General features: G+C 51.0%; 1 protein-coding gene across 4 annotated transcripts in view; it reads left to right on the forward strand.

Moving 5' to 3' along the window:
• Positions 1-27950, forward strand: part of PAX2 (paired box 2) — a 76340-nt gene that overhangs the window by 46729 nt on the left and 1661 nt on the right. For all 4 annotated transcript variants that reach the window (XM_035020642.1, XM_035020617.1, XM_035020635.1 and 1 more), the window contains 3 exons: positions 9963-10138; positions 12404-12530; positions 26588-26689. In XM_035020642.1, the coding sequence (XP_034876533.1) occupies positions 9963-10138; positions 12404-12530; positions 26588-26689 (405 nt within the window). The remainder of the gene's footprint in view (positions 1-9962; positions 10139-12403; positions 12531-26587; positions 26690-27950) is intronic.

The following is a 27950-nucleotide window of genomic DNA, read 5'->3' on the forward strand; positions in this document are numbered from 1 at the left end:
GTTGGATCCGAGCATTGATAGCTAATTCATGTGCCCCAATTTATATCAACATGTTCTTACCTGGGGCCCACAAATTAACTGTATAACAATTTCTTCTAAAAGATTTCCTGACCCTAGCATTAGATTTATTAGAGCATTATTTGCATAATCCCCCTTTTGCAGGGAAGATGGCATTGGGCTTTGTCACTCATTGCCTCACCCTTTTATTGTGACTTCTCAAGGATTATCAACAAAAAATTTAGGATCCTATCTACTTTCTCCTCCAGGGTCCTGGTAGATGAATTATCTGGGCCGGGGCAAGTTAAGTAAATTGGAATAGATATGAGTTACCTGCCTGGCCCCCTCCTGACCTGGGCAACTCCTGATGGTCCCATTTTGAAGATTCTTTTCTTTGATGGAGAAGACGAAGGCAAGCCGAGGGAGAGAGGGTTGAGAGGTTCTGCCTTCTCTCCCTTTTTTTCTCAGTCTTACTCCCCTTCCCAAGTACTGAACCTAAACCTGCCTTCCTTTTTGTTCTTTCTTCAAACATAGCTACAAAGGCCCTTTTCTGTTGTCTCAGCTTGTTCTGAGCTTTTGTCTTCCTGATAGGTTCATGCTACTCTCATATCTATCCTTGGTTATGGTCCTCTCCTTCCATCTGTTGTGTGTCCTTTTTAAGAGAGGAAAAAATAACTTTTGTCTGATAATAAGTGTCATACATGCTCATTGGAAGATATTTGGAAGATACAGTAAATTTTTTAAAAAATCACCCATAATCTCATCACTAAGAGATAACCACTGTTAGAATTTGGTATATTCTTTACAGTCTTTTTTTTCCTTCTGTGCATATATAATTTTTTTATCAAAATTGGAATGATACTGTACATACAGCTTGTGTCTTGCTATTTTCACTTAACATTATATAGGACCATTTTCACATATCATTAAATATTCTTTGAAAACATGATTTTTTAATGGCTGCATAATCTTCCACTGTTCGGTGTACATGTCCTTTTAAAATCTAGGCTCATCATATTTTAAAGCTTATCCGTGTGCAACAACAATGATTTTCCTTAAATGTCCTTCTCTTTCAACCCCTCCCCCACTCCAGTCCTTTTCCTTTGTCAGGTTGATTATTTGAGCTTGTAGAGGTGGAATTTCATTTTTAGAGCACCCTGTCCTTACAGAATTATACTCCCTTGTAGAATCTCTTGCAATCACACGACTGTTCTTTCCCTCCCCATGTAGCAGTTTGCTTTCCTTAAGTTGGATTCTGTCCAATGCCTCCTTCCTTGGCTACTGTCAACTCTAGACATGCTTGCTTTCTCCCCAGATCGCCATCACTTCCCTTTCATCGGTTTTTGTTTCTCGGTCAGAATTAAGCAGCTTGGAATAGTGAAAAGGGCATTGGGCATTGAGAACCTCATTTCCCATCTTAAAGATGACCAGCTGTGTGACATGGGAAAATTACTCAGCCTTTCTGAGCCTTTTTTTCTTTTTGTCTCTGAGAGGGAATCCGATTAAGTGATCTCCGTGACAATTTGCAGCTGTAAAATGCAATGACACTGAATCCAGAGCAGCAATTTACTTTGTTGCTTCTTTTTTCTTCTAAAAGATAAACTGTTGAGCAAAGCAAGTTAAGAATTTATCAACCTTTGCTTCTGGAATTCTGTTAAATGAATCAGCCAACATTTTTTTTTTTTTTTATCACCTCGGGCCCTATGCTAGGTTTACAAAGATGAAAAAGATGGGTCCCTGCCTTCAAAAATAGTCACAGTTTAGTGGAGAAAACAAACATTAAAAAAACAACTATGATAAAAAAAAAATATATATATATATTAAAAAAACCTATGATACATACAGATTCTAAATTTGGCTCTGCCACTTACTGGCTATAGTAGGTAATTTGGGATAAGTTACTTAACCTTTCCACTCCTTGGTTTCTCCAGGTTACAAACTCAAGCTGCCACAGGCAAATTGCCTGTGTTTGCTTCTGCCTCTTGCATCACTTGTTAGCTGTGTAAACTTAGGAAAGTTCTGGAACCTCTGCACATCCATTTCTTCACCTACAAAATGGGGATAATAATAGAAGCTTCCTGCTTAAGTTCTGGTAAAAATTAAATGAGTTAATATATGTACAATTCTTAAATGAGTACCTAATATATAGTAAGCACTTAATGTTAGTTGCTGTGACTGTAAGGATTAAGTCAGTGTCTATATGTTCCACAGAGTGTCTGCTACTGTAATAGGAACTGGATCGATTTCAGTTATTATTATTATTTCTACAATAGAGGTTTGGATAGATGGCTACTGGCACACAGAGAAAGAAGAAATTAATACTGCTGAGGGAGGAACTAGCCACCCCCTGGTGTAACTTTGAGGAAACTCAATCCAGAAAAGCTCATGGGACTTGGCCAAGGCCATGTAGCACGTGAGCCACAAAACCAGGATTTCAACTCAGATGTCACTCCTAGTCCAGTGTTACGTTACTAGATCACTAACGCGGTATAGTGTCCCTAGAGGCACATGGGTGTGTAAATGGGCACAGCAAGACTGAGGTCAGGCAGGCCAGGCACCACCCCCACTCTTCCCCCTACCATGAACTCACGGAGTGTTTAGAAGCTGAGCTTGGTCAAGGAGAGCAGGTGGTCTGTGAAGGCTAGAAGGCCAGGCAGAACCTAGTCTTGCTCAGAGCCTACACTTTGGGCCATGTTTCCAAGGGCTGCTTTATGCCCTCCTCTTGAGCTTGGCTTGGCCACGGCAGACTCGAAGGTTGTCCGGTTTAAGGATGGGAGGCGACGGGGAATGTCATGCCATCTCCTTGGACAGACTGGGTTCCCACCAGCACACTCTCCAGCCTGGCTCCTGCAGCCCTTCCCAGCACAGGGCAGCAGGCCTCTCCTCTCTTCCTTTTCCTGTCTCTCTCTCCTTTCCCCCAAGCTTCCCCTCCTCCTTCCTTCCTCCCTTCCTCCCTCCCATCCCCTTTCCTCCCACTCTGTCCTCACTCCCCCCCCCCCCCCCCCCCCGGCCCTGTCCCCTCCCCATGGCTCCAATCCCTACTCCTTCCCGATGGGTAAGCCCGGCGGCCGGCTGGCCCCGAGGGGAGGGCGGGCGGCGCGTGGGGGAGGGGCCGGGCCGCACCGGCGGGCTGCCCTGAATGACAAGCGGGGATATTGATCGCGTTCTGAACTCAGCCCAGCCGATAGAAGGTAATTAATGACTCCATTTGCCTCAGTACCGAGGAGAACAATTGAGTTTGAAACTGCAACAACTGGCAGCTGGGGGTGAACCCCGCAGAGGGGGAAGGTAGTGTCAGAGGAGGCGGAGGCGGACGGCATGGAGCCCACGTTAGCCGGAGCCCCCACCCCAACCGCAGCCAGCCCCTGCCCCTCCAGCGGCCGGCCGCCTGGGGCTGAAGTCGGCGAGCGCTGTTCCGACGTCCTCCGAGCTTTTCTCTCTTCTCCCTCTATCGCTCTTTTGGGTCATTTTCTGTCTCCGGATGAAGTAAGACTAACTTTCCCCCAGACTGCTTCCCCTCTGCTGTGCGATCCTGAACATTTATTTTTACTCTCCCTCAGCTTGTTCCCTCATTTGTAAAATTGAACTAAAGCACCTCAAGCCTGCCTAGTACATAGTGTCCATAAATGATGATGATGATGATGATGGTAATGATCTTTGACACTAAAGGCAAATTTGGTAGAGTGGAGAAGGCTTTAGGGTCAGACATCCTGAGTTCAAATCCAGGCTTTGCTGCTTAGTAGTTGGATGATGTTGAACAAATAATTTTGCCTCTCATCTGAAAAATGAGAAGTACCTCGTAAAGTTGAGTGGATTCAATGAATGTATTTAAAAGCTCTAATGTTGTCAGTTTCCCCATAGGTAGATATGTGTACTGGGGCTTAGAAAATTGAAGTTAGCATAGTTCTTTCCTGTACTTTAAAAGGATTCCTCTCAAATGCCTAATTCCTACTTCTTGGGACTTGGGGGATAGCCCTTGTTCATCCCACCTTGATTTTATGGACTTTGATGAGCCTTGGGTGCTTTCTGACCAAGGAAATGGCATTATTTCATTCTGTCTCTAATCATCACCCCACCTACCTTTTGGTCAGTGCACAAGAATTTGTCTTGTCCCTCGCAGTGACTACTTTGAGAATTCAGGTAGAAAGTCATCCCACAAGGAGGACAGAACACTTCTGTGACTAGCCCTCATCCCTCAGACCTGCTATTCAGTGGCTTCCCTCCTGCCCAAGCTGCTGAGCTCTCACTGGACAACACTATTCATGATTGGTCTGGCCTGGAATCAGAAAGGTAGAAGGTAGGGCTCTGCTCCCAGGACGCCCAGAATAGATGGGGAGTGACAAGGCTAAGTGAGTGAGGAGATCAGATCCTTTTGCTGAGGAGTAAAAGACATTTTTATTAACAATTCTAGAAGTGGTACATGCTTAATGTACAAAGCCTGGACAATACGGGAAAACTTAGATGAGAAGAAAATAATTTGCTCACGATCCGAAGGTAACCTTTGTTAACCATGTCAGTGGCTCTACTTCTAGTCAAGATGATCTTTGGTCTTGCAGTTGTCCTTGTCCCCATGGAGACTGGGCACAGCAGCTGGAGCCCACACTCTGAGCGTTGGCTGGGCAGGCAGCTCCTGCAGCCCATTGCCCTTCTGTCCTCAGCTGTCCACGGAGCACCTTCCTGGTGCCAGGCTCCCTGCTGGACATGCCCTTGAGCTAGCCACCTACCCTTATTTAATCTACACTTTGTTTACTCTGAGCCATTTCCTCACCTGTAGAAAGGGGATCATCATCCCTACCTACCTTGGAGAGTGGTTAGGAAGCCCAGATAACCTAAGGTCTGTGAAAGCTTTCTGTTAACTGCTCAGCAAATAGGAAGCAGTCAGAGGAGAAGACAATATGAGCCTTTGTTCCCCTGAGAGAAAAATATTCATCAAAGTTTTAGCTCAGCAGTTTGTTTAATTAATTAATTTATATCCTGCCTTATTCCAAAAAGGACTTGTAGTAGCTCCCTCTCCTTGAGAGTGCTTTTGCTGTAGTGGACAAAACACCCGGAATGGGCTCCAGTCCTGAGAGCCCTACCACCTAGTTGTGTGACCCAGGACTGGTCACTCCCCCACCCCCACCCCCCTCCGCTCACTGCTCACCCCTTCTAGTTTTTCTTACTGTAAAATGGGAAATTTGGACCAAGTGTCTCCTAGTCATTTTCAAACAGTCTGTGCTCAGCCAGCTCAGGGCCATAGGCTGTGCCTTCAGTGTAGGGAGGGTGCAAGGCAGAGAAGTGGGGATGCTAGGAGGGAGACCATGCCCCAGATGGAGTCAAGTGGTCCCCAGCTGAGCCCCTGGGTTTGGAACCCAGGCAGCACAGTGAAATGATGTAGTGGGTAGGCTCTAGGTCAAGCAGACCTGCAAATCCCGATTGTCACTAACCAGCCACCTAGCCTTGGCTAAGCTACTTAACGTCTCTTTGCCTCAGTTTCCCTCTCTTTCACATAGGTATCACAGTCCTGACCTCACAGGGTTGTGGGGAGGATTCAGTGGCATGTAATAAGCTGATTACTGTAAGCTGCTAAGGGCTGGTGGCTGGGGACAGCAGGAGAACAGGGCTGAATCCTCCACACGTGGAGGCTAATTAGCACACGGTCCCTTCCTCGCTCTGGCAGGGTGCGGGGTGCGGTCTTACTAAAATTACAGCAAGCACATTTTCCAGCCTTAATCTAAAAATATGGCCTGGCAGTGGGAAAGAGAATTTTTAAAATCAGAATTGTTCCACAAAGCCCCGGACACGTGGCCACCATACTCCAGCCCTCTTCTGGGAACCCTGACAAGGGGTTGGCTTATCTCATCAAGATAAAGGCCGAGGGCCTCCTCCCTCCCATCATTTAGGAAAGGACTTCTTGGCAACCAGCTCCCACCACGGGCCAATAGACCCATTTTATCCCACCCCTGCTGTCTGTGACAAGGCCTTGGTGTGGGGAGTCCAGCTTAGAGGCTGTCTCTGGTCCCAGTTCTCAAGCGACCTCCGCTGCCTTCTTTGGATGGTGGTTCTGTACCTCCTAGATCAAGTGTTGCTCTTAACTGGGAAGACGATGTTCCCTGTCCCATGAGCAAAGGCACTATAGGTGGGCAGGGTGGTGTTGCTGACAGTGATGCTGTTAGAAGCTCACCAGCAGTAGGGGTGAGTGAAGAAGGGGCATAAGTCTACCCAGGGACCTGGTGTGGATCTTCCCACAACCTTTGATTGCTAGGGATGCATGAGTCTTGCCTGATAGGTGACTGGGTGTTCTGGGGTGCCAAGCCAGTCAGGTGGCCAGTCCAGAGATCTTCAGCCAGGGGTCTGGGTCAGTCATTCATTCAGTCACTCATCAAACACCTACTCTATGCCCATGTCCGTGCTCAGCGCTGGAACCACAGAGATGCATTCAGTCATGGTCTCTGCCCACAGGGAACTCATGGCCTGGCTCCTTGGCACAAGGGAGCTGTCTCTGTTGGGTCAGTAATCTTCTTGGAGAAGGATGCTATCTAATTACTCATACATTTCCTTCCCCACTCACTCCGAAACCTAGATCAAGACGTGCTTCTGCCTCCTCCTCTGTTTTGGCCCAGCTCTGCCAGCAAGCCTTGGATCCCTGGGCCGAGCAATGGTCTCCTAGTGCGGTTCCATCCCTCCCCTTGCTGTCACCTCTGAGAGTCACCCCTTGGGAAGTCCCACCCGGAGCGCTCTCTCTCCATCATCCTCAAGAGGTGCCTGCCAGTGGTCAGCGCTGAGCACCGCTTCATCTTTTCCTCTTCTAGTCTCTTCTTCCATGTTCTCTTTTTGTGTCTGCTCCTCTTCTCTTTTTCCCCTTCTTCACCCTACCCTCCAAACCCACCCCCATCCAGGCCCTTGTTTAGCTGGACACCCAGGTTTCCTGTTCAGGTGCCTTCTCCCCAGCCAGCACCTCCCCGGGCTTCTGGCATAAGGAGCATCTTCCCTTCTTCCTCTGCCCATTCTCTGCCTCTTCCTTTCCTCCTTTCCTGGACTTCTCCTTCTTGGACCTCTGACCCCAGACTTCTCCCAACCACCTCTCCCCTTGCCTTCATCCCTTCCATCCTTCTCCAGCTGAAGGATGGGTGCCACCCCTCCTCCAGAGAGAGCCTGCGAGAGCTTGCTGTCCCCATCAGTGGGGCCATTGTCCTCTCCCTGTCCCTGCGCCCCCACCCCCACAACTTTCTTTATGCTCCTTCGCCATTCATCATTACCAATGCCTTTCCTGCCTCCTCATTGCCTTCCTCCTCCTCTGGGGAGTTTCCTCAAGCCTCCTGTAGCCTCTCTTGGGGTTCTCTGCAGGCTTTCATCACACCACCTTGCTTCCCTGATCCTCCGGCACCTTCTTTCTCTCCCTCAGCCCCACGCCCTTCCTCCTCCTCTCCTTCCCTTTGCCCGCCTCCCGCCACCACCTCTTCCGAAACAGGCTTCCCTTTGCCTTTCCTTCCTCCCTCCCCCTTCCATTGCTGCCTCTGTAACCTGTCTTATCACCAGGGCCTGAGTATACAAAAAAATAAATAAATAAATAGGTCAGTGAGCGGAGGGAGCAGCAATAACCCCTAAAACAGTACCATCAGTGGAACATGATTGATCAATTGAATTCCATAGCGGCTGAAAAATGTGGGATTAAGTAGTGTATTATACGCACAATGAGTTGAGGCATGATGTTCATTTCAAGTTCATTTCGCCGGCCTCTGCCACCAGATCAGGCAATCAATAGGGGCAGCAGATATCATATATCACCTCTCTGCGGGCTGGGGAGAGAGCACCATAATCTCTCGCAAATTTAGAGTGACAGATTTGTCAAGATCTGAAGGGCCCCTGAATAAATGAAGGAAAAGAGACTCCTCCAGCCAGTGACCTGAGGACAAAGCTTCAGTTCAGCCCCTACACACACACACACACACACACACACACACACAAGGTTGAGCCAAGCCACACGCAGGCTTATACACAAATCCCCACAGAGGCATGATACGAGCCTTCCCCCACATATCACACACCCATGCACATAATGTATGAGCACATGCTCCCAGACAAATGCACACCTTCCTCCCCAGGACCCGTTTGGTGACACTGCACTAACCACACCCACAGACACTGCTGCCTCCCTTGGCCCGACAGCAGGGCTTCCTTAAAAGATAGGAGGACCCCAGCAGGGGAGGGTTAGACACAGTGGGACGGCAAACGGCTACAAGGGGTGGAATTAGGAGGATGGCACATCCTTGAAAGAAAAGCAGGCACAGAAGAAACATGGGGCACGTGAGCTCACGCTCCCCGTGCAATCACACACGTGCACACACACACACACACGCTTTGAGAACAGCTCTCGCTCTGTCACTTACACAGACACATATTTCTCTGGATGTTCAGACGTGTACAAATGCATATACACAGAGAATACCCACAGTAAAGGAAAAACTAAATATGCCACACCCCGACTCATATACGAGAGACACACAGTCTCTAAGACAGAAAAGCATTCCAGAGGCTTACGCAGTAAAAAACACAACCACCAAGTTTTGTGTCCATAGGAATGCAGGGAACATAGAAATACCATGGAGGATGCCCCTGTGTCTGTCTATCCACCTCAGACTAGATCCTGCTCTTCATTTCTCTCTCTCTCTCTGTCTCTCTCTCTCTCTCTCTCTCTCACACACACACACACACACACACACTTTCTTTGCTTTCCCACCTCCTGAAGAATAGAGTGGAGGGAGGGGAAGACAGCAGGTCCCATTCGGAAAGCAGACCCCATGCTCCATCTGGGAGGCCAGAAGAGAGGATGGCGGCAGGCTGAGGTTAATCAATATGTAATATTTTCTATGGTCTCCTGAACGATACTGTACGGTGTTACTGTATATAATGCAATATTGATTATATCATATCGTATAATCACCTATAAACTGATATATATAGCAGTCCCAGAGGAACACCCTGAGGCCTACAGCGTGGGCTGGCCCCAGGCCCAGGGCCCCTCAGTGGGTCTTGGGCTGAAGGAAGCCAAGGAGTAGCCACGCTGTGGCTGGCGAGGACCCAGCTTCCGGGGGTAGACATTCAGAGAGAGACAGAGAGCAGGCACTTAGCTCACTGTGTGCTCTGGAAACTCTAACAGACCTGACGCAGGGGGGCAGGTATGGGGAGGGAAGGGTGGCAGAAAGCCCAGGTAGGGCGGGACCCGGACAGCATTGGCCCGAGTGCGGCACCACCGTTGGCCTTTCCTTCACGGAGTGAGTCTCAGCTCTCTGTGAGAACCAGCGGGAGCCGGGGGCCTGAGGAGCTGGCCCCTGACAGAGGCCTCGTCAGAGTCCGGGTCGGAGACAGAGGCTGAGGAGGACGGGCTGGGCACAAGAGCACCCACAGAGATGCTGCCTTTAGCCTCTGCCCAAGGCGGTGTCTCACTGCTCATGGGCCACCTGCTGTCCTCCTGCTCTGGTCTCAGTCCTGGCCCAACGCGAGCAGAATGCTTCCGCTTGACTTTCAGGGGCCCTCCTCCCTCGGTGGAGAAGTTAATTACTTCACCCAGCCCCCATGTTACACTCAGCCTTGGAGATTTGATGACTTTCCACCCTCGGAGTCAGTGGAACTGAAATTCATCTCAGAGCCGAGTTCAATTCTCCACAGGCTCGGTAATGCTGGTCTGAGACACCCAGCTCCTCCCCCAGGCTGACACAGGCCTGGGGACAGAAGGGGTTCAGGGGAGACATCCCCTAAAGAGACCCCTGGCTGTACCTCTGCCCAGTCCTCCCCGCAGCCCCGGGCCCCCGCACTCAGAGGCTCTGGCTTCCCCAGCCAGATCTCTGAGGCACGGTCAGCCCCTGGGTCTGCTGCTCTAGCCTAGAAGCTGGGAATGAGGGGTCCCAGAGGAGGTAGAAAGCCCCCTGACCCACCGTGCCTGTGCTGGCCCGCGCTGATGCCCCCAGTGTCTGTGTGTCCTCCAGATGTGTCCGAGGGCTCAGTCCCCAATGGAGACTCCCAGAGTGGCGTGGACAGTTTGCGGAAGCACTTGCGAGCTGACACCTTCACCCAGCAGCAGCTGGAAGCTTTGGATCGGGTCTTTGAGCGTCCTTCCTACCCCGACGTCTTCCAGGCATCAGAGCACATCAAATCAGAACAGGTGAGGAAGGAGCTCTCTGCTTGCAGGAGTGGACAGGAACGGGGCAGAACAAGGCCTCTGGAGAACGCGCGTAACCAGCGTCACATGCACGGCATATGGGTGCACTGTGTGTGGGCCGAGTGGACACACACAAGGACGTTATGGCAGAGTTAAGAAAAACCATTATGGTATATGGCAGTTAGAAATGATGGGTGACAGGTCTTGGGGAAGTCTTGTCTCCTTTCAGAGCCTCAGTTTCCCGATCTGTAGAATGGAGGACTTGGGTAAGGTCTAACAGGTCCCTCCTGCCCTGTCATTCCACACATCTGGCATAGAATACCCAGGAGACATCCTTGTCCTCTTGCCATGTCCCTTGCCTTAATGGCCCGGAGGTCTTACAGAAAGTTGGGGCAAGGCCGGGGTGCTCTTCTCGCCCGATGTCAGAAGGAGAGCCCTCGGTGCCTGCCTCCTGCTCCCAAGTCCAGCTGTCCAGTGTGACCAGAGGTAGGCGGCCGGCCTAACCCCCCCCCCCCCCTGGCCCCCCCCCCCCCCCCCCGCCGCCCTGATACTTCGTCCAGATGCAGAACAGCCCAGTGCGCCACGCAGCCCACAACACACCCACACAATACACAACGTAGAAACACATCTCCTAACTCCTCGCATTTACCCATGTGCACGTGTTTACCCACCACCACAGGCACCTGCTCCCTCCCCCACTCACAGCTCAAAGTCCTCAGAGCACAGCCCCCCCCATCTGCCAGAAGGGGTGCCTTGTCCCAGACCACAGCTCGGCACACCTCCAGCACCTGCTTGCACCCACACATCCACAGGGGCCCCCAGGGCACACACTCCCATTCCTCCCAACCTACGGCCCAAGCCAGGCCCACAGCCCCCGCACAGCAGTCAACTGGGCGCGCACGGGCACGCGCACGCGCGCCCTCGGACGTGCGTGCGCGCGGCCCCGCAGGCTCCACGCAGCGCAGTTCCGCTCTAGGACTCCGGCAGCTCCCAGCCGCTCGCCGTTCTCTCCGCCCGTCCTTTTATCCCATAAGCTGTTTGTCTTCATAAAACAAAAATCAAAAGTCTTTTTAAGGTGCCCTGAGCCATAAACCAACAAAGGAGGAGCCGGCCGAGGCGGGCGGCTCGGTGCACCCTCCACGAGTCCCCGGCTGTATTACAATGAATAACCTTTATTTACTTTCATTAGACTATTAAACACCAGCACAGTCATTTTTCCCCCTGAAACTCGGAGCAGGGCCCATAAAGCAAATCCGAAGCCTAATTGAGTTCATTTTAATTTCTCTCCGATCACAGCGAATTACTCTGGTGATAAATCAGGGGGCAGCTTCACCCCCAGTAGAAGGCCTAATTTGCAGCTAATTACAAAACTGATTTCTACAGGAAGATCAATACGAGAAGGAATTGGAAATGACGAGGCAATCCCGGCCAGCCAGGGAGGGGAGGGGAGGGGAGGGGGCCCTCTGGGGGGGCCAGGAAGCGGAAGGGAAAAAAACGGACCCGAAAGAGCAGAAAATCAGTTTTAATTTAACGTAATATTAATCAGGGCAACTTTTCCTGCTTTGTGCAGGCTCCTGGTCGGCCCAGCTCCGGGGTCTGGCTGAGCGGTGACGGCAATAAAAAGGCAATTACCCGAGTGTTTCGGGCAGGACACCCTTTCAGAGGCAATGACTGGCCCCCTCCCACCCTTCTGTTAGCCATGTGGACTCTCCCCCTCCCCAATTTCATACCCCAGTGCACAGGCAGAGAGCGAGGGGCCCGTGGGGCTGTCTTTGTTTGTTTTTTAAAAAGGGGGCGCCAGCACCCGATCAGCTAGCCCAGCAGTGCCAGGCCAGAGGCCCCACTCGGCCCTTCCCCCAGCTCCTGCCTCCGCCATCAGCGCGTCATGGTCCGCCCCTCCTCCCCAAGACTCCAGGGGGACCTGAAAACACCCCTTGCCTCTCAGCAGGGGGGACCCAACTGCTACACTCCACCCTTGGGGCTTCTTAGGCAGGAGAAGCTATAGTGGTTTAAAGAGTGCTGGGATCACCACCAATAACTACAGGCTGCACCTCCAGCTTACCCGGAGTCAGGTCTACCCCCCCCCCAAAACTCTCCATCATCTGCTGAGCCTGCCCCTCCCTCGCTCCCCTCCCTCTGCCCGGCCATCTCCTTCCATCCCATCTGGGAAGGCTCCCCGTTCCTCCTCCCCATCTGCACACTGAGCCCTTTCTCCGCATGTTCATGTGCCTATCAATAGAGAGCTGTCGCTTTTCTCTCTTCTCCCAGGGGAACGAGTACTCCCTCCCAGCCCTGACCCCTGGGCTTGATGAAGTCAAGTCGAGTCTATCTGCATCCACCAACCCTGAGCTGGGCAGCAACGTGTCAGGCACGCAGACATACCCCGTTGTGACCGGTAAGGAGGCTTCTGGGGGCGGGGAGGGGGGGCACTGCTTTCAGTAGGGGCACCTCAGCCCATGCCATCTGGGGCCCAGTGTGACCCGTGGGCCCGCTGGCATGATATCTGCAGAGAGAGTGAGCCTCCAAAAACCAGGGTACTTTCTGAATCCTGAACAGATGTGTGCAGATGTGAGGAGAAGAAACTGTGGTCAGGGTCTCTGTGTGCTTCAGCCTGGAAAGGTCAAAGCTAGGAGGAGCTGTTGCTGATTCCTTCTACCCATCCTCTTGCCTCTCTCTTTGCCTTTTCTCTTGCCTCCGCGGAGGTGCCCAGAATTATATGCGTCTTGTGAGGACGTGCACAGAAGAATGCAGAGGGTAAATAGGCCAGGCTGAGGAGAGTGGGGCAGTGTCCAGCCTCCATACTCCCACACCTCCAAGGCTCCTGGGGGATCTGGCTTCCTCTCCCTCTAGGCAGCCTGCGGAGCTGTGGCTTTGGGCTTCAGGGCGTGGCATCCAGCTCTGTGGTTACAGATAAGCACAATTATCGCAGTCCTTCTCCTGCTTCCCAGAGAAATCACTGAGACTGAGGCTTGATTTCAAGGCCAGGCAGGTTCAAGCCTGTCCCACAGTCAAATGCAGGGAGAGAGGACATCTAATCCAGCTGCTCCCATGGATTAGGAGCAGCAGGGGCAGCTCGAGGGGAAGAAGGCCGAGGTGTGGTGCAGCGAAGGGCCCAGCTAAGGAAGCTCTAGGCCGCAGAGCTGCAGGCTGTGGAAGGCTTCTGGCACTGCAGAAGGGTTTCCGGGCCAGAAAAGTGCCCAAGTGGGAGAAACACACATTGAGGTGTTATTAAAATTCACCTAATTATTCTGGAGACACTAAAGCCAATGTGCCGTTTGTTCCTTGGGAGACAGAATGATTGAGAAGGGTCTCGGTGGGGATTGGGAGACACTGAGGCGTTACCTGCTGAGCGAGGCGGGCGGAGGCGGCCTGGGGACCTGGCAGCAGGGCTGTAGGCAGCCATCGTCATAGCTGGTGGCAAAGGCAGGGAGCAAGGCCCTGGTTCTGGCGTGGAGCTGATCTGAGTAGGGCTCAGGCCCGAGCCGGGCTGTGAGTGGCCATCGAGCTTCCACCTGTGGGCTTGGGAGAGCCCTGTCCTTAGCTTTCCCGGGCTCTCCTCATGGGGTGTCCTGGTACAACAGTTTCCAGCCCAGACAAGGTTGAGCTCTTTTGCTAGGCGATCAGAGATTGAGTTCTGGAAGTGTCAGGGAACCAGATGGGGCTTTTGGGAGTGACAACCTTAGCTGGGTCAGGACATAGCCTATTATCAACTGGCCCTTGACATGAGCCCTCCTTGGCCAACGTGGAAGCTCTCTGAGCTGCTGGGTGTTCTGACCCAAGGCAGAGAGATGGTGCAGGCCAGGCCACCCTTCTCATCTGCTGAGAGTTTCAGTGGCCACTTCCTGAAGGTGGCCCACCCCAGGCTGCTGATGAAAGAGAGCCCAGGAGACTTTTCTCTCATCCCAGCTGTGCTTCTCTGTGCCTAGGGCCACAGTCCAGAAGGCAGGGGCTCCCTGGGGTGGAGAGATGGATCTTCGGGTAGGGTTCCTGCTGCAGGAGAACTCGGGCTGGTGCAGAAAAGTGTCTCCACCTTGAGCATCCCCCGCCCGCCTCCCCTGCCATCGCCCTGGAACGGTCCCAGCTCAGCCTGGGAACATCTCCGGCTGATCCATCTGGATCCAAGTGTGAGAAAAGTTCATTTCAGACCCAGCTTGACATTCCCAGGTGGCAAGTTAGCACTAACATCTCAATCTGTATGCGACATTTCAATCAAGCGAGGAGTAACAAAAGCAGAACCATTAACATTCGGAGCTGTTCACCAGTGGTAATGACGGGAAACTCGCTCAGAAACTGGAAATTACCAAAAAGAGAGAAGTGTGTGGAGAGGTGGGGGAGGGGAGGTGGGAGGAGGTGGGGGCAGGGAATGATTTTTCTACACTTAGGCCAAGATCCAATGTTTGGATTAATGGTGCCATTACCAGAGAAAGGGCTGCAGATTATGCTCATTCTTAAAATGTTTTTGCTGGCAATTAAACGGCTGCAGTTATTGATCTTTGTTGATTTTATGTCCTCCTAATTTGCATAATCTATTAAAGATGAATGATTCATGATGTGTTTATTATGGGGACAAACAGAATTTGCTGGAGGTATTGTCAAGGTGAGAAACGGGGCAGTGCCCCGAGACTTGATGGGCCACCTCAGGAGTGGGTCCAGCATGGTGGCCTTCGGGCCAGGACTTTGTGGGTAGTGGTAAGCAGTGATGCAAGGACAGCAGACACACGAGAGGTGGACTTGGGCTAGGTTCTTCTAGAAAGATCTTGGCATCTGTGAAAACTTCAAGCACATCTGGCATATGGGAGAGGCTTTGGGTGTATTTGTAGAAATTCCCCTCGAAGATTCTTAAAAAGCTTATTTTGTTGGAGAATATGAAGGACCTTGGTCGAGAATGAAAAGGGGGAGGCTCTTTCCGACCAGCTGTGTGCAAAACGTGAGGGAGCAGGGAGGTCATCTGTGTCCACAGGCCGGCTTGGGCTTGCTAAGGTGTTCAGGCCCCCTCCTCAGCCCCCATGTCTCAGACACCCAGCTCACCTTCCGCCCCGGAGACAGGCAGCTGTCTTCAGGGATGAGCCCTGGGGAAACCGGCCCAGCAATGCCCTGGCCCAACCTGGAGAGCCGACCTTATTGATATTCCTGCCACCTCCTGGCACTGGAGGCTGATTTCAAACTTCACCAGCCACTTGATACAGCTGTTCCACAAGGTCAGGACTGAGAGGAGAGAGGAGCCCGGGCTATTGTGTGGAGGGGAGAGTGGGGCCCAGTGGGCCAGGACAGCTAATCACATTGCAAGCTAGGGTGGCTGGCGGCGTCTGCGGCTCGGCCTGATAGTCTCCCCTCCCCACCTTCCATCCTGCAACCAAGGAGAGAGACGGATTTTTCTGGGTAGTGTTTGCAAGTTCTGCCGAGATTTTAATTTCACTGCATCACAACTCAGCAAGCTGCCAAGTCAAGCTGGTTATTTAAATTTATCACCCACTTTCCCTTCCGCCGCTGGGCTGCTCTAGCTCAGCGGCATCTCTTCTCTCCAGCCCACTGCTCTAGGCTGCTGGTCTGGAACGGAGCCGAGTCTCTCCGAAGTGATAAGGAAAAAGGGACCAGCTAGAGGAGAGAGTGCGTTGGGGGTACTCTGGCCCCGGGCCTCCTCAGGTTGGCTGGCGGTGGCTGGTACCTTCTTCTATCAACTTCTTACCCTTCCAGAGGACCCCAGAGGGGGCTGTCATCAGCCCCTCCATAGTCCCAGGGGCCTCTGGGCCAGGACTTCAGTGAGGACTCCGGCTCCAGCTGTGTGCTGGTGCCTTCAAATCTCCCTTCACTGGAAGAAAAGAGCCCCTCATCCCCATGACCTTCACCTCGACCTCTCCCTTCCTGTGCCTGTCCAGGTCTTCAGCCATAGAGGAGCATGAGGGGACACTGGCATCAGTGTTGGTCTGGGAGAAGATGAGTACTAGTCTCAGGATGCCCCAAGTCCCTTGGAGAGGCGCCTGAGCATTTAGAGAGTCCCTTGGCCTGGTGAAAGTCCACCGTGAAGGTGAGAGCAGGCTCCCTACCCTGGCGGCCACACGGAGGGAGACAGGGAGTGTGTGGTGGCTCTCCAGGCTAACCCTAGCAGCCCAGGCGTCCACCTGTCAGTCCCCGGGGCTACTGCTCTGAGCGGGCTTCCCTGGCCTCCAGTGGGCATTGGCACTAAGCACTGGGAGAGCTTCGCGCGAGGGTAGTTCTTGCCACCCTCCTTTTAGTCCCAGAGAGGTGAGGGAGGAATGAGATCCATGTCCAGAAGCAAGGTGGGCTACACTCCCCAAAACACAGCTGGATAAAAAGGTCACAACAAGAATTGTTAACACAATAAGCAAACCTCACTCTCCGGGTGCCAGAAGGAGAGGGAAACTCAAAGCCAGGGCAAGAAGTGAGCGACCAGGGGTATCGCCCTGGGGGTGGACCCTAACTGGGGGGACTGCAGCTGTCACATAGCAGATGGAAGCCACAACCTTGAGTCCAAAAGAAGCAGGAAGCTAGAAGTGAGTATTACCCTGTGTAAAGCTGGGAACAGAGCAAGACACCATCTGTGAAAGGGAAACACAGATTATCCCAGTGGTCCAGGGAAGCAAGTGAGTGAAAAATTGTCTCCATGAAAAATGGAGCCCCCAAGCCTGACCCTGGTTCAGAGGCCAAATTTATACCTGAGTACGTGGCAGGAACCCCCAGCCAAGAACTGGCATAAAAATTTGTCTAGGATAATAACCCACTCAGAAACCCCAGCAGGAACCAGGGCAAACCTTCTCTGTAGAGGCATTCCCCAACCTAGGGCACATGGGACTCCACCACTAAAGGTGAGCTCACGCCAAAAAATTACACACCTCATGTGAATACAAGCTATCATGAGGGAGAGTTAGCAGAAGCAAGAAATAGGACAACTAATATCCCCAAGAGCTGGAGATAATAGAACAGTCCAAAAACAAGTATAAAATAAACACGTTTCATATTTAAAAAATAATAATAATAAATAAAAGTATTAGTTTTGTGTTTATCACGGTTCCAGATCCCACATCCCCTTCCCCACCACAGCTCAGCCAATCTTCAGGTAATAAAAATCAAGAAGGACAAGGAAGGAAGACCACACTTATATATAGCTTACTGTTTTGAGGTTCAGGAGCCTCAGGCAGCCCTGAGAGTAGAGCCTGTCCCCTGCTTATTCAAGCTCCCAGACTCAAGTGTCAGCAGAGAATCTTCCCTTTGGAAAAATGTCTGAACTTTGGAAAGCTAGGGACAAGGAAAATACAGTCCTTCTCAGTGAAGAAAGAGCCTTATTAGCTTCTCTTCCCTGGGTGGATGGCAGTGGGGAGAGAAGGTGGTTTTATTCAAGAGTTTGGGAGCTAAGATCTGGAGGATGTGGATGCTGCCCAAGAGGGGAGAGTGCCCAAGGTGGGGAGAGGGAGCACAAGCTTCTCCTGGAACCTGGTAAATTGAGGGGAAGTCAGTAAGGCAAAATGCAAAGCTGAAAAGCAGGGCTGACCCCCCAGGTCCTGGAGGCCTGTGAGAACCAACCATGCAGGCTCAGCTTCAGAGAAAGGGTTGTGAGCCCTCAGAAGCTCAGACCCCTTGCCCAGATCTGGGATGGTCAGCGAAGTGGCCTTTTAGCAGACAGAAGTGTGGATCCTGGGAAACCCTCCTCCTCCTACGCAGGGAGTCCTGAGGACCTCCAGAAACTGCCTCTTTCCTGTAGTTAACAACCCCCTTCCAATGCAACTGCACTTCCCTCCATAAAACAAACAGCTTAGCCCTTGGCCAGCCCCTCCGGGGGAGGAGAGGGCAATAAAGGCTGAGAAATGTTTCTAAAGGAGGCTGGGAGTCTCCTAGCCTTGTCTGTCGGCTCAAAGCCCCTGATTAGCTAGAGGAATTTAGGGCACAGACATCAGAGCTCCTCTCCAACCTTGAAAGGAACGGGCTAGGGCAACTTCTGACATACAAGTCGGAGCCCTTTGCTGCGGAGGCCAAACCAAGCCAGAGGGCTTCTCCACGGCACCCATGCACCCTGGACCCTCTACTTAGGCCCCGAAGGCCCAATAGTATGAAGCTAGCTTCCTCCAAACATCCCTGAGGCCTCCAGCCACATCCCCAAGGACCTCCAGCCCCCAGACCTCAGCTCTGATTTAATTACGGGGGCATTTCCATAGCAATGAGACATTGACAGATAATGCGGGTGCCCTGGGCCTGCGGCCTAGGGAGTCATTGGATCTGGGCTCTTTCCCTTCCTCCTTTATCCAGTTCACCTTTAGAGGGAAAGGATATTGAAAAGAAGGAACACTAATCCACTCTAGGCCTGGGAGAGTCAGATCGAATTGGAGCAGAATAAAAGCTGTACCACCTCAATCTCCATCCTAAATCCACGTCCATGTCTGTGCTACCAACCATGCCTGGTGGTGATGGGCTGTACATCCCAGCAGGGGGCCTTGGACAGAAGCACATGGGGCTGCTAATGGAGCTGCAGAGGGGAGGACAGAGCCATGGGGAAGATGAAGAAGGTCTGAAAGGCTCCCAGGTATTTTAGCAAAGATGCAGTACCATGGTCTTCTAAGCTGAGCTCAGATGTGGCCCATTACCTTGGGCCTTTCTCTTGACTTCTCCCTTCATCTCTTTCCTCCACCCATGAGACCCAAAGGCTGAGCACCCCAAATGGACTGTGCTTAGTCCTCCACACCGCCAGGGCCCACTGATCCATGTAGAGATCAGGGAGAGGGGCCAGTTTTAATATGAATCAAAATATGTTTAAGAAATCAATGATCTCTATTTCAAGTGCATATAGTAGCCAACTCAGGGTAACAAAGCGCTGCCTAATAGAAAGCACTGGGCACCATTTTTATGATTAACTAGGTTATGGAGAACCTCTCAGCTGTTCTATAGATGTTTAGAGATGCTTGGGGTGTCCCAAAGGAGAATTCTCCAAAAGGGGATCTCCTGGCACTGAGCTTGTTTACTCCATTATTTGGCACTTTCTGAGAAGAGAAGATTGGCTAAGTAAAAGTACAATCCGTCAACTCGGTCTTTTCTGAATGACCAGAAATCCTAAATGGTGGTGTCCCAATGAATATTACAGGTATGCACTGGGACCAAGGGCTCCAAACTGACTGCCGGTGGCCTGAAAGCCACCAAGGTAAGACCTGAACGCCTGTTTCCCCGAGAGAGCCAGCCAGCCCCCAAGGGACAGGAAGACCTCTTCTCCCGCGAACACACACACACACTGCCTCCCTGGGGCGATCAGAATCTTTCCTTTGCTATCAGCCTCAGAACGAACAAGCCAGCACTTTTTCAACCCTGAGCTTTGGGAGGCAAGCCCCGCCACCACTGTTACTTCTGAGAGGGCTTTGCTCCCTTCAGCCTGGAATCCTCCCCTCTCCTCCCTGGGCTGCCAGGCAGGGAGGGAGGAAGTCCGAGGGCCCGCTCCCAGAGCAGCCTAATGCTCCAGCAGCTTAAGTGGCCGTTTTCCTTGGGATTAGGGTTTCACTTACACAGAGCGCCTGAAAAACGCTGCGCTTTTGGAAGGATTAAAGCTGACAATTCAGTGCTCTCAGAGAACAAAATAAAGCCGGAGAGGAACTGGGAGACCTGGAGTATCGGGAGACTGTGCAAACAGGCTTAACCTTTGCCCACCCAGCATGAGGGTCTCTGGTGCTCGGAGCCCATCGGTGAGTTGAGCCCAGCCTCCCCAGCGCCGGGGCACCTGCCGACTCCAGTCTCCGCTTGCGATATGCTAAAGGAGCTAGAGAAGGCAGCTTGGAGAAGTGAAGGAGGAGAGGGCTGGGATGTCTTCCCCTCTCTCTGAGCCTCAGTTTCCTTCTCTAGAAGATAGCCAGACTCCCGTTCAAGCTTCTGAAAATGTGATACTCGCCAACACTCCCTAGCCTTCTCCCGGGATCCGGAGGCTGCAGCTCCAACCACAGTCCAGCTGAGTTCAAAGGAAGCCACCTCTTGGGGGGTCCTAGGGCAGCAGGCGACCATGGCCCAGATGAGGGCAGTGTGCTGGAAGGAGAAGGGGTGGGAAAAGCATAACTGGTTATACACAGCTGGTTGGCTGACAGGGTGCAGACCTTCCCGAGCCCACACAGATCCGGGCAGCATCCCTGCCTAGGACACAGCAGGGACGAAAGGTCCAGCTGTGTGGGAAGCAAGATCAGCTAGGAGAACAGCCACCTGAGCTGCGGGCACAGCCCCCTCTGCTGGAACCCAGAGAAGGCAAGGCTCAGGATGAAGAGCTCTGGGGCCAACCCAGTGCCTGGGCTGGGGGCTCTCACGCAGGCACCTCTGCGCCGCCCCACCCCCACCCCCATAGAAACCTTGGGGAGGATTCAGAAACATGGGAGATAAGAAACAAAATGAAACATATAGAAAACTCTTTTCCTGACCTTTAAAAGCAGTTTTTACAGATTTAAAGTTTGTTACTTCAGTGTGTTATGTAAACTTGGATTGGTCATAAAGTGATCATAATTGGTATAGTCAATGTAAATGTACAGTATATGTAGGCAGTAATTACAAATTTAATAACTGTGTTCTTGGAAGTATTATAAATGCTTGTGTCAAATGCAGGCACAGACTGCCAACCTTGGAACAATCTAATGTCTTCATCTTCACGACCTTATGAGAAGCAGACAAAACTTGAGAATAGGATAGTAAAACAAGAGTTATGTTTTCTGGCCTTAGGGTCCTCCACAGTGTCAAGTGGATAGCAGAAGTGCTCATTTTCAGAGAACGATGCTGAGGAAAAGCATCTCTACACTCACTGAATAGAACTTTTGCTGTATAAATCTATGTCTAGTAAGTCTTGTGGTCTGAGTCATCCCGAGGCCAGAGCATCTCTGCCGCTTTGGCAGCTGCGTTTTTATTATTTCCTGGGTCTTGTGGATGCTGACGTTTTCCTCACTTGCAATCAGCCTCTCTGCTCCTTCACCTGTTATTTTGCTGTTCTTTGTATGAGCAGACTTGTCTATTGGTACAATTCAAGTACATTTAAACAAATTGGTGTCTTTCTTACGCCAAAGAACAGGTTCTTTTGCTTTGTTATAAATACTGTTTATCCATATTCGAGTCATGAATACTTTTGAGAGTATGACAAAAGCCCTATAGATGTTATATATGTGTACCTATAACATTTGATGTATGGCTTTATATGGACCCTGTGAAGCGCATCCATGGAGTCCTACGGAATCAGTGAACCCCAGTTTAAAATCCTTGCTGTAGAAAATGGAAGAACCCGAAGCACGCAAGCAACAAGAAGCAACAAGATGTTGTTTTAGGAAGGATTCACTTAGCATAATCCCAGGTTACTCTCCTGGACCAAAGACCTATTTTCTGAGTCTATAATATTCAAGGATGTCATTCTAGAATCAGTTCCCAAGTATACTGCTTGTTCTGTTCATCCAGATTCTGCCATCTACTATCTGTGGAATCTTGAACATAATACTTAGTCCCTCTGAGTTTCAGTTTTCCATCTATACAGTGGGGATTAAAAACAGATCAACATCATTGGTTGATACGAGAATTAAAAGAGATAAGACATAGAAAATATTTAGGACGGTGCCTAGCTGTAGGAGGTGCTCAGTGAAGGCTAGCTAGTCTAGCTTAAGTAGAAACGCAACTCTGTCCTGGAGTCTTAGAGCTGACAGAACAGCATAAATTATCTGGTGACTGAAATTTTCCAATTTCTTAATAAAGTCATTCCCTTTGCTGTTCTTTGTACTTGTAAGAGGAACTGCACTTAGATTCTCCAAAACAGTTGATTTGATCTGGCCCATTTGGTAAGGAATGTCTGACAAAAGTGCGCTGTCTGATTCAGATGCAGTGATTGCTGTAGAAATTGGCTGTAGACTCTTCGGGGACTTCCGCACTTGAACCGAGAAGACATCCTCATCAAGTACAGTGCTTCTAACACTTCTGGGTACTTTAAGATTCTCAACTACTACTGTTTCTTGAACAGCCTCTTTGTTTTTTAGAAAACTCTCCAAGGAGATTAATACTCCACCCCATGGAGTTTTACCATAGACTTTCAGTGTCAGTATTTTATTCTTTATGTCCTGTTTTTCTTGCCTCGTCTTAACGACGACAGTGACGATAGGAGATTTTTTGCTTGTTGGGTGACTTCGTTTCCTTTCCTTCAGCCCTTTTGGGGATTATCTGGCTTCATGTTGTCATTCAAAGCCAGTGTGTGACAGACATAGCTTCGAACGTGGGCTCTCCCGTTTGGCCATGAGGAAGTCCTTATGCCTTTGCGCCTCCATTCGCTCAACTTGGAGACAAGGAGGTTAGACAGATCATCTCGAAGGTTCGTCCATCTTTAAAACTTTGTGACCTTAGGAAGCACGTCTCCCACACGAAATACCCACCCCCCTGGTAATATGTGGGTTTTTGTTTTTATCCATTTGTGATTCTTGGTGCTGCTGTCACGTGACCGGCATTGCGGGTGAGCAAAGCACCTTGCTGCTCCCTGGCTTCTTCTGGGCGGCACGTGCTTTGTAACTGATGTATTTTGCCATGTCGCTCTTTTCTCCTCTTTCTGTGCGTTTGCTTGTTTGTTTTTAGGGGGTGGTTGTGCTTACAGTTCTAGAGCCCGTCTCCGCTCCCCTCTGTCCCTCCATCTGCAGTGCTCTGTTGATTCTTCCTTGCACACCTTCCATTACGCATTCATATCTCTCACTAAAAGAGGCTTGCTCCAAGAATGCTGTGGGCAAATGGTGTGACGGTCTTAGTAATTTGAAAACTTCCTGCAGTATGTGTTTTCCATTATTGACAATGGTGTTCCAGAAGAATATATGGCTCTGGCAAGAGTTTGGTCAATTTTTTCCTCCTCTTCAGGTGTCCCCTGCGTACTAATGAAGCTGTTGGGAGTGCTTTGTATGCGGTGGCTTACGCCTCTGTTGGTTCAGGGCTCCTGACGGGCACCTCTTTATGGTGATGCTGATGTCCCAGGATAGAACAGCACGGCTGTGTGCCGAACACTGGGAAGCAAGTAGGCTTCTTCCTCATCATGGGCCTCTTCTCTCACATTTTAAAAATGTCTGAATGGCACTTCCCGGATTCAGTTTTTTAACCAGAATTTAGAAGTGTGTCTTTCAGTGAACAGTTCTCGGGGCAACTTGCAGCAAGCAGAAGTTTCTGTATGCCACAAGTTAGCCTGACTGTTTTGCAAGAGGAAAAGCCAGTGGAAATAAACATCGCGATAGGGTAACTCCAGGTTAGCTGGAGACACCTTTCTAGGCATCCGGCCTTTCTTCCTCTCTCCTGAAGCCAGGTAGGGAATTGTATGACAAAACCTTAGATTACAAGGAATTCACGTGTGACAGCTTGTAGGAACCAGGAGGCTGAAAATCAGAATTCGGGTGCATTTAAATTCCTGTTTTTAAAGAAAGAAGCCTACTTCTTTCTCTGAATGCTCTGTAGGCATTAAGATCACAGGACCAGGAGGAATTGGGTTTCTATATCTTTTTAATTGCAAAACCTCTGCCTCTTCCCTAACTCTCCTCTGTCTTGGGGCCTTTTGACCAACAAATGCTATATTATTAATCTCTCAAGGAATTGATAGATATTGCTGTCCTTGTCCACTTCAGACCCACTCCACTGAGAGATGGGCAGGAGGAATAAAACTTTTATTAACAATAGAAGTCAGTGAAAGAAAACCCACAACAAAGCAGATGCAGATTCTTTCTTCTGTCTCCCTGGGAGTCTGAAGTGATCTCTTGTCTGACAGTTCTGCTCTGTTGTCTGTTCTTGAGTTTTAGGAAATGTAAAATCTTCGCTATATTAGGTATACAGGAGAAGCGTTCTATTTCATGATAAAACTGAGTCACAATAAGTCACTGTCATCTCTCCCCATCTTATAAATATAAATTCATAATCCCTGTTCAGACTGTTTTTAGAGAAAAAGCAGATTTCAGCATTTACGTTTTGTCCCAGCCTTTACCTCTTCAAAGGAGACCAACACACATGAAACAATTAGAAAACAGTACAACCCACCTGGAATTGGCTATGAGTGCAATAAAGTGATAGGGAATCAATCAGTAAAGTATTTACTGAGCATCGTTTATTGATTTCTCAGCTATGCAAGACAGAGCAGAAGACGAGACCCTGCCCTCAGTTTGATTATGGTCTATTTGAGGAGGCGAGCCATAATATGAAACAGGTCTGATGCCTTACGGAATGTAATGACGTGGTCAACCATGCAGCACAGACACTGTAGAAGTTTAGAAGAAAGAAACTTCCCTGATGGGTAGAATGGTAGGCATTTTAAGGCTTGAGTTGGAAAGAGAGGGGAAACTAGGAGGAAGAAGAAAATGATACAGCAAAAGCACAGAGAGTTTCCACAGCACACACGTCTGTGAAAACAGTCCAACCAAACCAGGCGGAGTGAGAATCCGAGCTGAGAAAGTCAGATGGGGAGAGTATTCAGGAGGCTTTGAAAGCCTGGCAGAGTGTAGATTCCAGCTGTGGACTACAGAGAATCAGTGGTGGTTTTCACAAGGGAAGTGATATGTTGAAAGCAACGTTTCATGAGGACTAGCCCGGCAGCCACACCTGGGATAGACTGGAGGAGCAAGAATGTGCAGGCAGGAAATACAAGCAAAAGCGCTGTTACGGCAGACCAAGGGCTCATGCTCAGGAGCTGAGCTCTGGAGGCTGTAGACGAAACGGAGATGGGGCCAATGTAACAGACATTGCGAAGGGGAATTGGTAACACTTGGTGCCTGACTTCATCCAGAGGGGAAGGACACAGGCTATACCAAGAAGGATTTCAGGGCACCTGGGTGGCTCAGTCAGTTAAGCATCTGACTCTTGATTTCGGCTCAGGTCATGATCTCAGGGTTGTTCAGGGTCATGAGATCGAGCCCTGTGTCGGGTTGGGAGTGGAGCCTGCTTAAGATTCTCTCTCTCATGCTCCCTCTGCCCTCCCCCCCACCGCCCCGCCGTCCCTCCGCTCACGAGTGCTTTCTCTCAAAACAAAAGAAGGATTCCAAAGTTTTTTGGTGGTCTTCAAGAAGTTCTTCGACACACCTGATTGGGGGGAAGATGAGTTGGCTTTTATTCCCATTAGGTTTGAGGTGACAGTGGGACAGCTGATGAAAATGTTCGGCAGGCAGCTGGAAATACAAAAAGCTGAGCTGAAGCTCTGTATACTTAGGGAAAGATGAATCACTCAGATGCGTTAAGGGAGGAGTGAGGAAACTCAGGTCTCAGAAAAGTAGGAGATGAGGTGAAATTCAAGGATAGAGTGGCAAGGAGAGCAATGGGGCGCTTTGGAATAGCCATAGGGAGGATGAAGACTAGGGCAACTGATGAAAAGAAAATGAGCTGGGCCAGATATGCATAGTTCTTCCCCCAGCCACACTTTGCCTTCTCAGGGCCAGACAGAGGCACTAGGGTGGGAGAGTGGCACAGGCTGAAGAGGATAAGGGGGAATCTGGAGAGGATAAATGGCACCCAGGAGAGCATCACATTGTCTCTAGGGCATGGAAATGTGGGAGAGGGAAGAGGGCAAATTATTGTCATTAAAGATTGGGGCATAAATTGCAAGTCAGGTGGTGATCCCTTCGTGGCGCTGGAGGGGACAGGCAAGGAAAGGAGGCCACTCAGGTGTAGCTGTGTCCCAGAGATGTCTGTGGACCAGGGTGGCTCCCTAATACTGGCTTGCTTTACCTTCACTCCAGGACACTGCTAAGGAAAGCCCTGCCTCCCACCCTCCAGACTCTGGCTCGCAGAATTTTCCAGGGACAGAAGTCTAGCAGCTCGTGGGGGGAGCAGGTTCTGCTCATTGGAACTTAATCTGATCCACTTGAACTGTTGGCTCAAAGCTCCTGGTTTTCACTTCAGGGATGATTTTCTATCGTTTAAATGCCATAAACCCTAACAGCAAAATAGCCCACTGGCTGCACAACCCCCCTCCCCCCACTCTCCACACCTGCCAGGCCCAGCACCTGCAGCTCTACCCAGAGGGGACAAGGAAGACCATCAGCCCCAGTACAGGTGGGGGTGGGGGTATCCTCCAAGCCTGAAGGAAAGATGGGGTGCTAGAGAGGTGAGCAAGATGATAGAGGTCCATTTGGCTCCCGGAGAAACCACAGCTGAATATGTGGCCTGAGAGGAGGAATAAAAGCAGGTCATCTCCCTCCCTTCTCCGTCTGGGTTTGGGCTACGAAGAGACACAAGCAAGGGGAAACACATGTGCACATAAACGCACACAGAGAGATGCAAAGCGCTACGCAGAGCAGAGGTGACAGCCGAACGCAGGGCACTTAGGTAACACGCTTAAACACGTGTCAAGGCACACCCGCACCTGCTCGTTCAGATATTCTCCCACACGTCGGCGCACAGCTCTTTCCTTTCTAAGACTTTCCTTCCCACGAAGTACCCTGGTGTGAGCAGAGAGGCAGGCCTCTCTCTTCCAGGCCTCACCCCTTCCCCTTTGTGTTTTTCCAGGTCGTGACATGGCGAGCACCACCCTGCCTGGTTACCCCCCTCACGTGCCCCCCACTGGCCAGGGAAGCTACCCCACCTCCACCCTGGCAGGAATGGTGCCTGGTAGGTGACAATTCTGCAGCTGCCTAATTTAGGTGGGGGTGACTAAGCTGCCTAATTTAGGTGGGGGTGACTAAATTGTGGATGAGCTGCTGAGTGGTCTGTGGTCTGAGGCTGAGGGTGGGGGGAGACCCAACGTCCCTTCCCGCCCAAACCATTGCTGTTCCATCCCTCTCTCCTTAGAGGCTGCAGTTGGTCCCTCATCCTCCCTCATGAGCAACGCAGGGAGGGAGTTTGCAGAAGTGGCCCCTGTGTGCACCCCACTGTATGTCATGCCCCCTCCACAGTGCCCACCCCCCTGAGTCTGTGCCTGGGGAGCACTCAGCCTCAGCTCCTCTCTGTGCCCCAGCCCACCCCCAGCCAGCTGACACTGCTTGGAAGAGCCTGCCCTGGTTTCCATGGAAACTTGGAGCCAAGAACCATTTCCAGGGGCATTGTCAGCCACTCAGACAAAGCCACCCTGGTCCACACCAACTCACAGGGAAAACCAGTGTGGGGAACTGACCCCACCCCAGGGAGAAGACGGAGCTGGTCCCTAAGGAAAGAGGAACAGAGGACAGGCTATGGCAGGACCCAGAGAGACATTGGCTTCCGAGAGACAAGCTAGAGCACGACGCCTCCTCAGAGGAACCGGGGCCTTCGTTGCTCCTGAGGAGTTGGGTCTGGACTGTGTGGATCAGAGAGGCGGAGGCCGGACTTTGGGTCTGAGCACTGCAGCTGGATGTTGTGCTCTTCCCAACCTCTCACCCCTGATTGGGAGCTGGGCTTGAAGCCAGAGAGTTGAAGTTTCTATTCGCAGAAACACCAAAACACTCTTGTCTTAAAGAGGGTGAGACTCGCTGGGCCTGCAGCCCACTCCTGCTGGCGGCCCTCCCCTGACGCACAACCCCCGTGGAGGGGGAGGATAGAAGAGGGTGATAGCCCCATTCCCGGATGTCCATCCAGGGACAGCCCTGGCTAAGCAGAGCTTGAGGGGATGGGCGGTGGCAAAGAGGGAGACTGCGGCAGGATGCTGTACCACAGGGGCTGAAGGGAGTTAGAGGGACTGGCTAAGGAGAGCTGGGAGGTGTGGATGAGGGGCTTCCTGCCCAGATCTGGAGTGGGGGTAGAAGTGTTGGGGACAAGGAGATTCTTCTGGGAAAGTCCCAGCAGTGAGCAGGTGGAGGCTGGAGAAGGTCTTAGAGAGGTGGGGGTGAGGGAGGGGGTGTCTGCAAGGAGGTGGGGATGAGGGGAGCGGCAGAGAGCTCATGGTGGCAAGGGGGGA

This window comes from Mirounga leonina, unplaced genomic scaffold, assembly GCF_011800145.1.
Source record: "Mirounga leonina isolate KUSES-001 unplaced genomic scaffold, KU_Mleo_1.0 Mir_114, whole genome shotgun sequence".
Classification (NCBI taxonomy): domain Eukaryota; kingdom Metazoa; phylum Chordata; class Mammalia; order Carnivora; family Phocidae; genus Mirounga; species Mirounga leonina.